Below are 15,353 nucleotides of genomic sequence, written 5' to 3'. Positions count from 1 at the left end.
CCACCACTACCAGGACGTGGTGACGTTCACCTGTAACCTGGGGTACGCGCTAAACGGGGCGTCTAGTGTGACGTGTCAAGCATTCAACAACAGCCTAACATGGACTAATCCTGTTCCAACATGTCAAGGTATCAGAGTTCTAGAAAAATGAGTAAACTAGCCAAAGATATGAACTTTTAATTATTCACCACAAACATGTTATAGAGGTTCCTCATTATACAATCCCAAAAAGAACATTATTTGCGTTTATCAAATGTCCAAATGTGTTATTTACCAACAGTGCTTAATTTATTTCAGCTCTACAATGTCCGACTCTGACGCCACCGGCTAATGGAACAATCAGTCAAGCTGGTCCCTACTATTACCAAACGGTGGTTACATTCAGTTGTGACCTGGGGTACGAGCTGAACGGGACCTCCAGTGTAGCGTGTCAAGCTAACAGCAACAACAACAACATCCTGACATGGAGTGATCCTGTTCCAACATGCAAAGGTACAAGTGTTATTGAGCAACATTATACATACATTGTATTCATCATCATAATTGTTTTGGAAGCCTATTGGCCGGTCGATAAAATGCTAAAAGATTATACAGTTTCACATTTTTCCCTTTTGCTAGAGTGGCTGGTTCTGCTACCGGGAGGTTTACCACCTCCACGCCCACCACCAGGTCTGGTATGGTGAGTAAAGTTGAGAAATTTGACTGAAACCAATCAGTTCGGTCGTTGGGGTTTTAAGTAACTCAAATTCGAACCTAACATACAGCTGTACCTATTATCCTTTACGAATTGACTTCACAATATGTAATTTAAACATTTTTTATCTGATTAGACCATAAAGTTGTCACAGGACGTACCCAAAATGTCAAAAATTATGATCCTGTTTTAGAAAATGCATTAAGCACAAGAGATATCAGTCTGCCCAGTTGCCCTACCTCTGTAAAGATGAGGAATGATGGTAATAATGGTGATGATGAGGATGATGATGATGATGAAGATGATATTGATGATGGAGGTGATGATGATTGTTCGCCTGCAGGGTGGACCAGCGTGTATGCATCCCCTGTAACCAGACACGTGACCTGGGCACCAACCAGCGACAACAGCTGGTGGCAAACTTCCGCCATCAGGTGGCGAACAGCATTCCGTTACCAGACAGCTACATCCTGGAGGTCGCCATCACAGACGTGAGTGGGACTTTGAAGTGATATTAACCTTTTGTCATACGCTTTATCACCAACTTTATTGTTTAGGTCACACTTTTAACTTCGGGAGCCTCTTCTTTTAGAGTAAGTCCACTTACTGTTAAAGATTTGAAAACACGAGTCCGACAAAAGGAAAATGTGCAGATTATGCATGGTGTACAAAATGACTGTTCTGCAATATGGTAGACCTGCCAATGACTAAATACTTAATACTAGCTTAAAAAGAGCAAGAAACAGTCAAAATTTCGAATTACATAGTTATCAAGCTACAAATGATATGTTCAAAAATTTTGATTTTCTGGAACTGTCGTAGAGTGGAATCTGTCGCCACCAAATACATTAAAGACATCCCTACTAGATATCTTTGAAGAAATCTTGCAGCTATAGATGTGCAAAAGTTAGATGTGACAGGTGGTTCAGTGTAATATAATCATCTGTTACCTTAACTGCATGTGTAATACCAATACAGAAAGGTTTATTCGTTTTGTTGTTAACATTGATTACCTATTAGAAGATGGATAGAAGATACTTGAAACGCTGTCAGAACATTCTCCTAGATCTGCAACAACGAGTTTGTCTCTTCCAGTTTGGGATGACTTTCAAACTGCCAGCTGCGGTGCAGGACAGATTTGCCTATCGGCTGCGACATTCCAGTTTTACTGTGGGAGATGACATCAACCCCGACCTGTTTCAGATCCGTGATCCGACAGACTACACTGAGTAAGTCCATCACATACAAAATATGACATTGTCCTTTCTAGATACACATGCAGTAGAAAAGCCAGCTAAATGGAAGCTTGATGTTTCATATCGCAGGTACTAACCCATCCTCCAACTTAGAGTCTCGTCAGCGTTCTATATATATATATTGAAGAGGCTCTGCTCAACAAGACTGAGGTTTCCACTTTTGAGGGTGTGGTCTATATTGAGAATCGACTACATGTAAATTTTTGATGATGGTTTCAACTTGTCTATAACATATATCTTAAGCCCCCCTATCACTGGACCCGCGACGCGTTGGCGACCTCGCTGCGTCCTAGATTGACCTTGAGTTAGCCTTGAATTTACAATGGGAATATCAAGGTAAACTTACAAGTGTGACTAAAAAGACAACAAATCACACAAAGCGTAAAAATATTCGTTTTTATCGATGAAATTCATTTAGCGCGGTGTGAAATCGCTCGGTCGCAGCGAGGTCGCCAACGCGTCGCGGGTCCAGTGAGAGGGGGGCTTAAGATATATGTTATAGACAAGTTGAAACCATCATATAGATGTGAAACAGAAATGTTGACAAAAATTTACATGTAGTGGGACTTTAGACAACGTTACATTAGTTGCCTCCTGGCTGTAACAACCTTCACCTTTTACAGCATGGTTATAACGATGAAATTCATCGGGGTCAACTTCGAGAACTTGACCAGTCAGCATTCTTTCCCGGTGAACCAGCTGCTTCCGGCTCTGCGAGAAACACTGAGGACTGTTGGCATCTCTGAGCCCTGTGTAGTCTCAAGCAGAATACTGCTGATGAGAAAGGTAGATCGCTTTCCTGGCTCAAAAACCACGACTGCTATTGTGAACATGTTGAACAGAAAACCCAGAGATGTTGTTACGACTAGAGATAAACAAAAAAATTAGATACGGAGTTCTGTATGTGTTCGAATGCGCCAAATGTCAGCATCTTGATCTCTAATGTTTAAAGATTCCGTGTGTTTCATAGCTTTTGATGGATTTAGTCTATAACCATCATATGATTACGTTCGAGGTCAGCTATTACCTTTTCATTATAAACCTACGTCTGCAGGAACACATCAAAATATCGATGTCGAAAGAACCAGACAGCGCCACCGACCTCACAACAGAAGTCGAGAAGTTAGCCACAGCAGGAGTGCTGCAACTCAATCTTCATTCAGTAAGTGTTGAAGAGGCCGCATACGATTAGCCCCACTCGATTGTAACACTATATCAAAGACTTATGCAACCCCTTATTGCATTAGTAATTATTATGATGGTAACGTTTATTCTAAACCTCTATTTTGAACAATGCATATGTTTAATAGTTCTTGCCATACAGTTCCGTGTACAATTGTCATGCAATTAAGTTCTTCTTCATTTCACGACCTTTGTATTATCTTAAAACATATTGATTTGAAAGTACATTTGACTCCCAAAGATGTAGGCTCTGACTTGAGAGTCAGATGGGTGACTTGTATGTATTTCAGGTGTTCACTGGTGACGTCACCCGTTACGATGGGACCTTTGACAGCATCTGCCCACCACTATCACCAGGAGACATGTGTCCCTGTCCAACAGGAGGCAGCGTTTCTCTCGTGGTGAGCCGAATTCTCCCAAGTGGGGGACCATAGAATTGATCTTAGACCACAGTGGATCAGGCCAGCACATATGCACTTAGAACTATGATGTGTCTTAAGCGTGTGTACATGAACAAAATTCTTATCATGATCATTCTTGCAGCAAGTGGGTGGTACGATACAAGTCATTTTCCCATAAAACGTTCCTAAGCAGCTGAAAGAGTTAGGTATTCATAGGATCAATACCATCATAATGTAACAAATCTAATTGTTATTAAGGGGTTCATCCTTTGTTTCGTCTGATTACAATTGTGAAATGTTGGGCTTGACCCAGGACTATATTGTGACAAGCAAACGCTTTAAAACCTAGCACGGGTGTGTTGATATATTGTTTGTTGGTTTGTATGTTTCGCATATTGCTTCTTTGTATTGGACAACCCAATTGCCGTTTCTTATTGTTATTTTATTTGTCTATGTAAGTTGTAATTTTTATTGTCAGAGGTGATGTTTGATATTAGCTACAGCTAGAGTGCATAACCTCTATGTCCTGTATATTCTTCTGTTGTTTAATAGAATTAGAATAAAAAACAAAAATCTAGACCTACATTCCAGTTGCTATTACTGTGACATGATGATGATAGGGAGTTCAAGAGATAAGTGAAGTCTTCAACTTCAGCCTACCATCTCAACACAAACCAATATTGTGCCCATGTCCTCTGTTCTAACTCATATGACTCATTTCCATGATAGTATGAGGACCAATCAGGCAGTGCGGGACTGTCCACTCCTGACAAGCTCGGGCTGGCTGTTGGCGTCCCCGTAGCTCTAGCAGCCCTGGCAGGACTCGGGGCGCTTCTGATGTTTTGTCTCAAGAAGAAGAAGAGACCGTACCGGCCACCGACAGCCAAACCGCGGAGGAGTATCGTCTCTCCCATTGTGGACTCGTTCGAGACAAACATCTATAGCGTAAGTAGTTCCCTTTAAGACTTGGGCGCCATGATGAAGAAGTCACTTTGTTTTTATTTGAGAACAGTATATTTCTTCACAACATATTTCATCAACTCAGATAAACTAAATTGCTTATTCAAATCATGATCATGTTTCTTAGTAATCAACGTGACACACCGTTAGACGAAATACAAAAGTAGAATAACAGAAGTGTGAGCAGTTTGCGAACAAAACAGAAACCCTAACTCTTACTGCTAGTCATGCCTAATCTCCAAGCAGATCTCCACCAGGGCGAAATCATAATATCGGGGGCTGACTGAAGATTTTGGCTGGCTGATATTACAATTCTACTCCCGTGGAGATCCGCTTGGAGATTAAGCCATGCCGTTGGTTTGTCGCTACAGGCTTCCATGGATGACGCGTGGAGCCACAGAGTGGGTAAGAGGGGACCTCAGCTGAACCGATTCCGGGACCCTGACGCCGTGTACGGCCGGCTGTCGTACTCACCACCTCCCAGCACTGCCAGTTCCACATCAACAAGGGAGAGCTGGCTTCCAGGACCCGATGTCTACTAGTTCACCTAAGTCTTCTGACAATGCCGCATAACTAATGTGTGCGTGAGGGGGTGTGTTTTTTCTAAGTTTCTTAGAAGAGAGTATACGATTTCTGAAATTGCTTCCAACTTAATTAGTATCAGAAGCATTAAAATCCTGCAATGTACCGGTACTGCTTAATAAGATGTCAATGGTCATCGTGGCCGTGGTAGCCAAATTGTGCGTGACCACATCAAATAGAATTTCAGGGATTAAAAGCAAATAAGACAGCATATATAATGAAACTAGTACTTCTTTTTGGCAAAATTTCTGACGTTTTATTCTTGTTGAGTTTTCTATCATGATTTAAATCGTTCTCTGCCAGTGTACATTGTGAACTGCGTACATGGCTATGAGTTGGGAGACTTGAACTAATATAATATTGTATATCTTTGCATAGTGCCTATAAATGACCACGACGCATGTTAAGAGTATTTAACAAAAGCAGGCCATGCAACAGTTTCTGGATTAACTTGTAATTTCTCACCAATATTGAAGCTTCGTACGACGCATCTGAAGCTCACGTCGAAATATCAAAACTTAACCTCCTATCACGTAGCGTTAAGTAAAGCTATACATACATCAATTTAGAGGACTTCTTGATATTTTTTGACTACAATCTGGCTTAACTAATGTTCAAACCTAGGTAGATATATTTGCATCTATTCTTGTCGGAATAAAAAGTTCAAACCAAGTAGACATGGTCATATGACATTACTGGACCGAGATTTAAAACACTCTCGGCATACAGACTAGCCAGCGCAAACAATTTAACAATCCATGAATGGGAAATGTGAACGCTAGAAGGAAATGGGAATACATATCTTTATCTAATGTGGTAGGAAACTGATAGGTCTACAGATTCAAACAAGTCGTGAAGTGTTAGTATTGTCGCCGGTATAGCAGAGTAAATCAATCCTATCCATCTGGACATGGTGTGAAATTTAGACATTGAATGTAGACTTGCTTTGCTGGATCCTTTCATTTAGAGTTTATAGATAAAGAGATTCTTACGGCGCGGTTACATTTGTTGTAGGTCGTCGTACCATTCTTATGCCGTTGAATTTCAGATCAGACTGCGACAGAACAAACAACCGGCAAAGGCTTAACTACACTACTTTTTTCTCAGCTGTATATCGTCCACATGACCATGACTATTTCCAAAATGTTCTCAGTTTGGATCGACGACCGTGCGACGAATGTGACCAGGCCCTTAATCTAAACAAACTCTAAGTCGCTGTTATCCACTTCGACTTCCCCCTCCCCCGCTTCTTCTATTACCTCTTCAGCAGGCGTCTTAACGCATGGCCCTCCTTTCTTAGCCGACCGCCTGGCATTTCTTCGAAAGCCCAGCCTCGGCTTCAAACTGTGGGTTCTTTTCAGGGACTTGAACAACGAGAATGGCTCTCTACTAACGCTCGATGTTGAAGCGTTGTTTGTACTTAGCTGAGTACCCTGCAATCGCTCTGCAGCCTGGTTATGGGATATTTTGTTTGCCGGTGGGCTAATATGTTGAATGTCTGGTTGGCTATATTTCCTAGGTAATTCTATGATCTCATGTTGCGCGTCATGGTCAGTTAGATCCTTAGATTTTTCCTTTTGTGTTACTTTGTCCGTATTTTGGGATGTTGAACTCTGTCTAGTTGGGCTGGTTGGTTTCGGTGGCATAAACTCATAAACAATCGGGACCTTAGCGATAGGAGTGCCGACTCTGTTGTCCTCGGTGCCATCGTCTCTAGACATGCCGACCATTGAAGAAGACGGCGTGTCCTCGTCGATGAATTTCTTGCCCTTCAAGCCTTTGCCATGAGGTCGTTTCCTCCAGTTGGCGACCACGACGTCGGAGCCAACACGTCGAGCTGTGGAATGAGAGTAACAATTATGAATTCGTGATCGATAGATTAGTAGATTTTCAAAATACTATTTCCCCCACATTAAAATAAAACGATCAAGAGGGGGATCCGGGAGTGAAGGTCGGTGATCTATGAATACAATACGGCATTTTGTCTTGATTTGTATTTCACTATAAGAATATGATATCATATTCATACAGCGTATCATACAAACAGGAGTGCACAAAATTTTGATGTCATATGTGAGGCACTTAGCTGGTATTCAGTGGGTAACAATTCGAAAACATCTGACACATGTACGATACTCCATCTTTTGCGTCTGTTTGAGGTCATACAACAAAAGGCACTTCCCGGTTATTGTGAAAGTGTTTTACTTCAAAGTAAACCGTGAAAACTACGGCACCGTGACATTCCAGATGCATATGGACTCACCTGATTTCTTTTTACAAACGCAGATTATGATGACCAATAAGAGCACGAGAAGGAACCCTCCTCCCGAAGATCCTCCTATAATCCACCACATCCAGTTAACTGTCTCTCCCTCCTCATTTGCGACCAATATCGTCTCTGTTCTCCGACTAAAGCAGGATCCAGGAGGGTAGGTTATCTCGAAAACGATTCGGAAACCGTTCGAAGGTTCCGAGATCCGAAGGTCAGTGTAGTTAGCCCAACCAGCTACGAAAGATATGGTAGCTGCCCCTGCAAGAATACAAAATGGACGTTCATCATTGTTTTCAAATTGAAATGCAACATCAGCAAACATTGGTCTAGTCTAATCTAATGATTATACTATATAAAAATCTTGGACACCTTGCAAGACTGCTTTAAAAGAGGGGAGCAGGGGGTAATTCATACCAGGGCCCATTTGGTAACACACACTGATTCGGGACGGTGACACGGTATCGACTTCCAGTCACTCACCTTTGACCAATCCCTGACGTCACACATCCCAACAAATATTGCTCCTAAGGAACGTCGGTTAGTTCCTCATGAATATCGATGAAAACGGTCAAACATTTGAGTTTTCCTCTGTGCTAGAACGTTTAAGTTTAAGACTCTGAATATCAGCAAAATATTGCAGTTTCGAAATGGAATTCAAACAACAGCTCATTTACCTTGAAGTGGAGAGTCTTGCGAGGAGGTGTATCCCTCTGCGGTTGCAGTGACGTACCATGGGGCTGAGTTGTGGCCGACGGAAGTGACGCGCTCGCCGTTAATGTCAAGCAGAATCAGTATGGGCTGAACTGGAAGTCTGCCAACGGTGATATCGCGCGGTGGGCCTTGATAAATCTCCATGGAGACTGGAACAGGGTAGTTTACGATGACTGATGACCCTATATTCTCGGACGCACTGAAAAGTAAACCAGGCAAATTTTGCTTGTGATATATACATTTTAAGTAAGATTTTTGCGTTCAAATATGCTTGACTGTTAACCTATAGGATATAACGTAAACCAATATACAACCTTGTCTGGATTCCATTTGTCAATTTTTGGTAGAAATAGAAGATGCCTCTAAATCACTTTTTAGTTTCCTAGATTTAAATATTTTGCTCTATAATGGTTTTGCGGACTTACCTTGTTGTAGCATTGGTAGTTGTGTTGAATTCGATCTTCTCTGGGGGAGGAATAGCATCTGCTATGGAAAGTGTCAGCACCTGATCATGAGAAAAATAAAATTAGGCACAACAGATAAGATATAAGCTATACAAAGCTATTCTCATCGTAAAATTGATATCATAAATAATCTCCTGAGCCTATGATTGAATTTTTTTTTAGTTACTAACTTCAAAACGTCGAACATTAATTTCGTTTTCCATTATTTCTATCTAATAGTATCCTGTTACTTGCAATTAACATTTGGGCAAGAATTTGAAACAATATCATTATCACCATTGCACAATATCCGATATTTACGCATACATTAAAGCATGCATAAAGATAGCTTCCCTGGTGAAATATTTCACAATAAAAAGAGTCCGTCATAATTTTTATACCTCCAAACCGAGTTCTTCAGATATCGTTCCCTTCTGGTAACTGTTGACGACTCTCGCCGCTGCTGCCTGAAGTTCTTCCCAGGTAACGGATACCTCTCCAGCTTGCGACTCTGTGTGGAGACATTTTGTAATATTGTTATCTACCAAAACATTTCCGTGCGCACTGTCCTTGAATACATCACTGTACATTGCAATTGGTAATAGTGGAGCATGGAAACCCATATGCGGTATCATAACTACAACCGTTGCAGCATTTTCAGTGAAGGTTATTCTCAGAAATACAAAATCTCCACACATTGTAATCCATACAAAAAAATACACACAACAAATTGCGACGAGACTTCTCTCACCTTCTGTCGTCTCCGATGGAGTCTGCGCAGTCGTCATTGCGTTGACGTCATATCGTTCGATCGTTGGGAGAGGAGGGTCAGCGACCTCTACCTGTAACGTCACCACCTCCCCGGACAGGTCACGTTTCCGCCGCCTGGAGTTTCGTTCGGTCTGTCCACACGCAAAGAAATACTATAGTTTTGTCCGTCTTTTCGAGGAATGTTTACGGCAATACTCTTCTAACTATTTAAGGAACACATGTTAGAATATCCGCCTTATTGTTGAATGACAGAATTTTCAAAAAGAGAAAGCTAAAGTTTTATATATACAAACTAATTCTACTCTGACATAACGACGGACATAAACATACCCTGTTTTATAGCAATATGCTTTTGTAATGATGGACGTGTGCACAATATGACAGGAAATCCTTTGTTTGAAAAATGATAAATAGAACCAAATTGAATGTAGAGGATTGTTGGATGTCTGCTTAAATTAATGTCGTGCGCTGGCAAAATGGTACCGCAGCGCATTCAATATATGCTCATAAAGATTTATACAATTGTCAATTGTGGTATAAAAACCCATGTTAAATCGAACAAGAATAAGTAACGTTTTTCTAATTACCTTACTGATGATCCTGACGCGAGAAACATCCACCACCAACAGGTCCGCAAACTTTTGCCTCACTTCGTCGTCCCCGACCGCAACTACCTCCAACTCTACATCCATGATGATCAACACGGTTGGCACCGTTCGGACCTCCACCAGTTGCTCCCCAGTTACCACGACATAGAACACCTGATTCTCCCTATCAAAGTAGTTCACTCCTGTCTTGTTTGGTGGCAGCGGTGGGATGAACGTGTCTTCCTTCTCTTGTGTTTTGATATATAGCTGTCCGCTAGAAAGCTTGCCGTTAGTTGGTGTAATGTACTCACCTTGCACGTATACGTCTAATCTTTCTAGTCTGTCATAGTACATTTGAAGCAAGATTCCGCGTGCCTCTTTTGTGTTCAGTAAATGTAAGCGAAGGTCCTGAGGATTCGAAGCAGAGAAGAACACTTGGACCGGATGCCCAGTCGCAACGATCGTGTAGAAATTTGATATCCTATTGGTACATGCACATGTGCTGGCATCACAGTCACCCGAGGCTTGCTTCGTAGGGCCATCGACAAGGTTAAGGTAGCCATTTTCCAAAATGGCGACGGGGCCGACATGACGCGTTTGCGTATCCGGGTCTAAGCTTTCAATGACGAGCATCGAATGGTCAATTCCGGTGCAATTATATGCCTGCCAAGCATCTTTTTTAAAACAATTTGGTTGACTGCCAAGCTTCCTTACAATTCCTAGTAAACAAAGAAGAAGACAAAAGTTCGTTGTTGTATCTCTTAGCATCTAAAGTGCCGTTTATAATGACCAGACGTAATGCTGTTTAAAAGACAGGAAGGTTAGAAATTAGTTTTACCTCTGAACGGGGCAACTGACCGCAGACCAAGGTTTTGTGCTGACAAGAAGTCTTTTATACTTTCAGGGAGCAGGTGATCATCTGTCAATGGAAGAGTTGCAAGAATATCATTTTTAACGTTAACAGCTCTCAACTGTTCCTTTCGTTACGCTATCTTTAGCACATAGAAATAAATATTTTTTTGTGTATATTAGAAGTATTTGGTTGCAAAACGTAAAATACATTTCCAGCAACAGTGCAAATGCACGTCATAGCGTACATAGTCTACCGGAAAACATCCGCGGTGTTTACCTTTCTTTAAAAAAGAATTATTTCATTTACAATCATAAAGTATCTTTCAAACTTACCATAACGGGTCAACCTATAATCCACATCGGGAATGACAGTTGATTGCCCTCCCGTGATGCCCCCGTCCATGTCCCGGATGAAAGGAAGGCTTGAACCACGACAGTCGCTGGATCCGTCACATAAGGAAACAAAGTTAGTTATTTTGTTCATTTTTTTATTCTTTATTATGCTATCTTTTTTTTTTACCTAAAAGTCGACAGGCGTCATTTCGATTACGTCACGTACTAGTCAAGCGTGAAAGCTTCCTAGTTATACCATCAAAGATGGCGTACATTTAGTACGTCATAATCACGTGAGTGCAAATATCTTATAGCCTACCTCCGTGTTCCCCTGTGTAGAAATAGGCGACTATCCTTCTCCACGTCGATCATCCGAACCCCCTCAGCTACGACGGGATGCATGACGTCAGCATTACTGGGGTTCGTCATGATGGCTACGTCAAGATTGTTCTGCGCACATCGATACCCAAAATTTGCAAACGTCACATCTGTGTTAAAAAAAAAGTAGATTCAGAAATGATTCCTTTTTTGCATCGAACAGACCAAAAATCAGCAAGAACTTGCACGCGGGCTATTTTGTTTTCTATATCATCAAAATTAAAACAGCCAGAGGGACAAAAGACATTGTCGACAAGATATCAACGATTGAGAAGATAAATAAAAAATAGCAACCTCACTTACTATGGATGTACATCACACCGTTTATGGCAGGATATGACGTGGGGACGTGCCACGCAATTTCCGGTATATCGGTAGCACTAGATGTGAAGAAAGGCCACAGGATCCCTACACGACCATTGGTTGGACTTTTTGGTGACCGAAACACCACCGTTTCTTCCGTTACACCTGTAACTGACCTGTCCGTGACACAGTTGAACAGTGGACTACTTCCGACTAGCAGAGACTCTTTGATAGTGATGAATTTGTTTGCAGTTTCGTGAGACAGTGCAGAAGGTCCGTACACCATGGGCAACACTGCAACGCCGTTATCAACAAGAGTCACGTCCTCAACAACAACACTAGACTCTGTGTGAAAGCTTATTCCGTAGTCAAAGTTCTTGAACCCCGTAAACTTACTGATCTTGGTACATCCCCGCTTGCCGTTGCCAGCTGGTACACGGTAGCCGTGAAGGGAGGAATGGCCGACGTTGCCTTCCATTATATCGCTGTTTGAGCTTCCACAGGAGACCCCACTTGTCTTGAACGCGATTCTTTCTGAACCCGCAACCGTGTTGCCTGTCAGTGTCACACCGTCTGCTTTTGTCACGTCAATTGCACCATACCAGTTCCTAACCTTTTCTGTGGTGTTCGGAACGACCGATAGACACACGAGGTTTCTACTTACAGCACTACCGTGCCCTTCTATCAGAATTGTAGGCCCCAGAGTCCAATAGAATACATTGTTATCTATCTCTAAAGCACGAGAGTCAAGCGCGTGGAGCCCGCCATATTGGATGTGATGGACACTGCTGTTGATGACGTAGGAAGCTGATTCTTGTCCAATGAGGGAACCGCCAGTGAAGGTCATGGCAAATGACCTCTGGTTCGTCCCTCTGGCTGAGAGACCTGAGAACTCCACGTCACTGATACGTGCTGAACCTACGGCAAAATGGGATAACGAAATCATATGGTTTGGTGCTCTTGTATTCAGTGCTTACTACGTGAAGTCAAAGGAATACCTACATGGAGGTGGAAGCAACTGTTAAATCGTAGCTGAAGTATTTTTGGACAGCTAGAGATCTTCTGGCCCTTTGAACTAGATGAAGGGGAATATCATCAAGCGCGAATAGCCTAACAAAAAGAATGTTGAAATAATACATAACAATTTGCGGATACAAAAATGATGTGTATGCCTGAGCGACGATTCATTGGGATGTAGGTCAAGGACACCAACATGGCGGTCAGCATCTGTCTGCTTCATTGAAATGGGAAAGGAATGAACCTCCATCTATATGCACACTTTTCGGTCATGTGTCTATTTCGAAATTACTGATACTTTTTTATGTTACTAAGCAGAATTATATTGGATGGATATTAACTGTACCTCTGTACGTCTTGCTACCCTCCGTTAGTTGGCCGACGTAGAGATGGACTGGAGGCTTGTCGTCTGATGACGTCACTTTAACTCGAAGGTTCCTGGACAGCAAACCCACCTCGGCTGCCATCGTGTAGGATCGGCTTCCGTCGGAAAGGGACAACGTCTCACCTGAGAGAAATAAAAGAAAAGGAAACATACTGTATATGCTTTAAGATTTAGCGAAAGGCTTCGATCCGACTGACACGTTTTCCAGGACTACATGTCAGTTCACTGTTCCACTTGGGTATGCGCAGTCGTGATGCAGTATGATCTCATGTTAAATACGCTCAAATCCTCCCGGCAATTCTTCTTTACCTATATGGCATAGTTCTAAAACTTTCATAATTAGACTGCAATGCATATACGTAGGTGTAACTGTGAACTGACTTATTATCGACGTCTAACATGTAGCTGTAATAGCTACGTTTGACAGCCTGGTTCAGTTGCAGCTTAACACCTAGACTTTTAGTAAATGCATTATCATTTAAATTCAATTTGATAGAACGTCAAGTTTTTCGTCATTCGTACCAAGATGTGTGTGCTGCAGGGGATTGCTGAGGTACAGAGTTCGCCGGTCTTTCCCAACTTTTCTGATGCTGAACGTTTCCGCCTGGTGTGGATCGTAGCTCGTTGACGTCACCACAATCTCGTCCCCAGGCTGCCAGTCTACTTCGTCCCGTACCCTGATTTTGTTGTTTCCCGCGGCAAATGTTGAAGAAAGATGCGTCCACGTGACTAAATGGGGTGAACCGTGCAGGTCCAGTTCTCCATAAACAGCTAATGGGAAAAAAAACAAAAACAACGTTGATTTGATGTTGGTGAAACATCTTTTTTGACAGAAAGGTTCAAATCAAATTCATGAAAGAGTGCAATGGAAAGTTCAGACAAAGTGTTGCTTGATATATTAAAAGGTAAAATATTACGCTCAAGTGGAGTAGACAATGCTAAAATTGAAAAAAAGGACCATGCTATGACAAAAGAAGCAGTGGAAGAAGTGATTTCACGGTTCGTATTGCGGATGTGCAGTCGTGATGCATTGTTGTCTAATTTCAAAGTTATTTTTTAGTTATAGCCAGGGACATTAAACATTGACCTTATACAACAATGCATCACAAGTGCACAAGCGCATTTTTTAAATGTAAAATAGCTTTGTGAATACATTCATGCCAGTACAAACGGAACAAAAGTTTAATTTGCTCTACCTATTCCGACAAGATTCTCAAGTTCTCCCGTTGCCCTTTTTGCTCTAGAAGAGAGAACATCCTCAAGTAAACAGCCGCCATGTAGGGCCACGGTTATTGTTTGACCGCGTGGGACCACTTCTCCCTCAAAACCGATGACGAGTCGGCCACCGATGATGACAATGCAAGATACGTTGATCACGTTACTGTGCTCGATTGGTACTTCCAAAGTTCCCCGGATACGCAAGCTACCAAGTCGAGGAAGGGGTACGTCTGCAACCATCCACAGGCCTGGGGGAGGAAATAGTTTCAGTTAATTTAGACAACATATGCATAGATTTGATAAAGTAGAAAGGAGTATGTAAAAGGTACTTTTTTCCACAGCGTTCCTTCGCACATGTTCGTTAACTTACCAATTAGCAAAGTACTAAGTGTATGTAGATAGAATTATATTTTAGGCATTTCTTGAAAATCTAACTTAACTACTGGAAAACTCACAAATTTCGGGAAAGCACTCATTGGTCAGATAACAGCATGCAAAGAACGATTGACGATCTCAGTCCTTAAACAAAATAGTTTTCTACCGACGTAATCCATTGAAGAAACAATTGGTAGTTTATACAATGAAAACAAAACTACAGACCCTCTGGAATGTCGACATCATCACCCTCCTGTGGTACTTTAGTCTGCCCATTTCTGACACTGCCGCCTATTCGCCAGCTGGAGTCATGTGACCAAAAGACTGCGTCACGTGGTCTCTTGGAGACGTAAACCGTCCCACCACACGTCGGTTCGCTGCAGTCGTAAAACTCAACGGATACCTGAATATCGGTTGGCGTCTTCTTCCCCTTTCCGCTAACTGTGGTAAAGACACAAGTATATAATGATGAAGGTAAAACGTACAGATACCCAATGTGCATACGTTATAACTTCTCTATTGTTAATGCTAAAAACATAATTTTACTAGTACTATTTCTTCTTATATTATTGCATTTTGAAAAGAAAAAAACGTGTGACTGGCATTGGTTTCATGACCATTGGAGATGTTTTC

At 41.9% G+C, this 15,353-nt stretch overlaps 2 protein-coding genes across 2 annotated transcripts in view; one reads left to right on the top strand and one right to left on the bottom strand.

Annotated features, from left to right (window-relative positions):
- Nucleotides 1–575: 575 nt before the first annotated feature.
- On the top strand, nt 576–5,291 carry LOC136434847 (uncharacterized). The gene is made up of 8 exons (XM_066427920.1): nt 576–679; nt 1,038–1,185; nt 1,790–1,923; nt 2,574–2,736; nt 3,005–3,112; nt 3,423–3,533; nt 4,263–4,478; nt 4,865–5,291. The coding sequence occupies exons 1-8, from the start codon at nt 576–578 to the stop codon at nt 5,033–5,035; spliced, it is 1,155 nt and encodes a 384-aa protein (XP_066284017.1). The 3' UTR covers nt 5,036–5,291.
- Nucleotides 5,292–5,354: 63 nt separating this feature from the next.
- The window catches only part of LOC136434845 (fibrocystin-L-like), a 32,976-nt gene continuing 22,977 nt past the window's right edge, over nt 5,355–15,353 (bottom strand). The window contains exons 38-52 of the mRNA XM_066427919.1: nt 14,946–15,161; nt 14,324–14,593; nt 13,650–13,898; nt 13,089–13,250; nt 11,726–12,643; nt 11,364–11,532; nt 11,045–11,151; nt 10,698–10,778; nt 9,860–10,578; nt 9,253–9,403; nt 8,903–9,012; nt 8,484–8,563; nt 8,022–8,257; nt 7,339–7,605; nt 5,355–6,912 (exon numbers count right to left, since the gene is read on the bottom strand). Coding sequence (XP_066284016.1) covers nt 6,272–6,912; nt 7,339–7,605; nt 8,022–8,257; nt 8,484–8,563; nt 8,903–9,012; nt 9,253–9,403; nt 9,860–10,578; nt 10,698–10,778; nt 11,045–11,151; nt 11,364–11,532; nt 11,726–12,643; nt 13,089–13,250; nt 13,650–13,898; nt 14,324–14,593; nt 14,946–15,161 — 4,376 coding nt within the window. The 3' untranslated portion in view covers nt 5,355–6,271. The remainder of the gene's footprint in view (nt 6,913–7,338; nt 7,606–8,021; nt 8,258–8,483; nt 8,564–8,902; nt 9,013–9,252; nt 9,404–9,859; nt 10,579–10,697; nt 10,779–11,044; nt 11,152–11,363; nt 11,533–11,725; nt 12,644–13,088; nt 13,251–13,649; nt 13,899–14,323; nt 14,594–14,945; nt 15,162–15,353) is intronic.

The sequence above is a fragment of the Branchiostoma lanceolatum genome, chromosome 5 (assembly GCF_035083965.1).
Source record: "Branchiostoma lanceolatum isolate klBraLanc5 chromosome 5, klBraLanc5.hap2, whole genome shotgun sequence".
Taxonomy (NCBI): Eukaryota; Metazoa; Chordata; class Leptocardii; order Amphioxiformes; family Branchiostomatidae; genus Branchiostoma; species Branchiostoma lanceolatum.
This window is presented reverse-complemented; position numbering and strand designations above follow the sequence as displayed.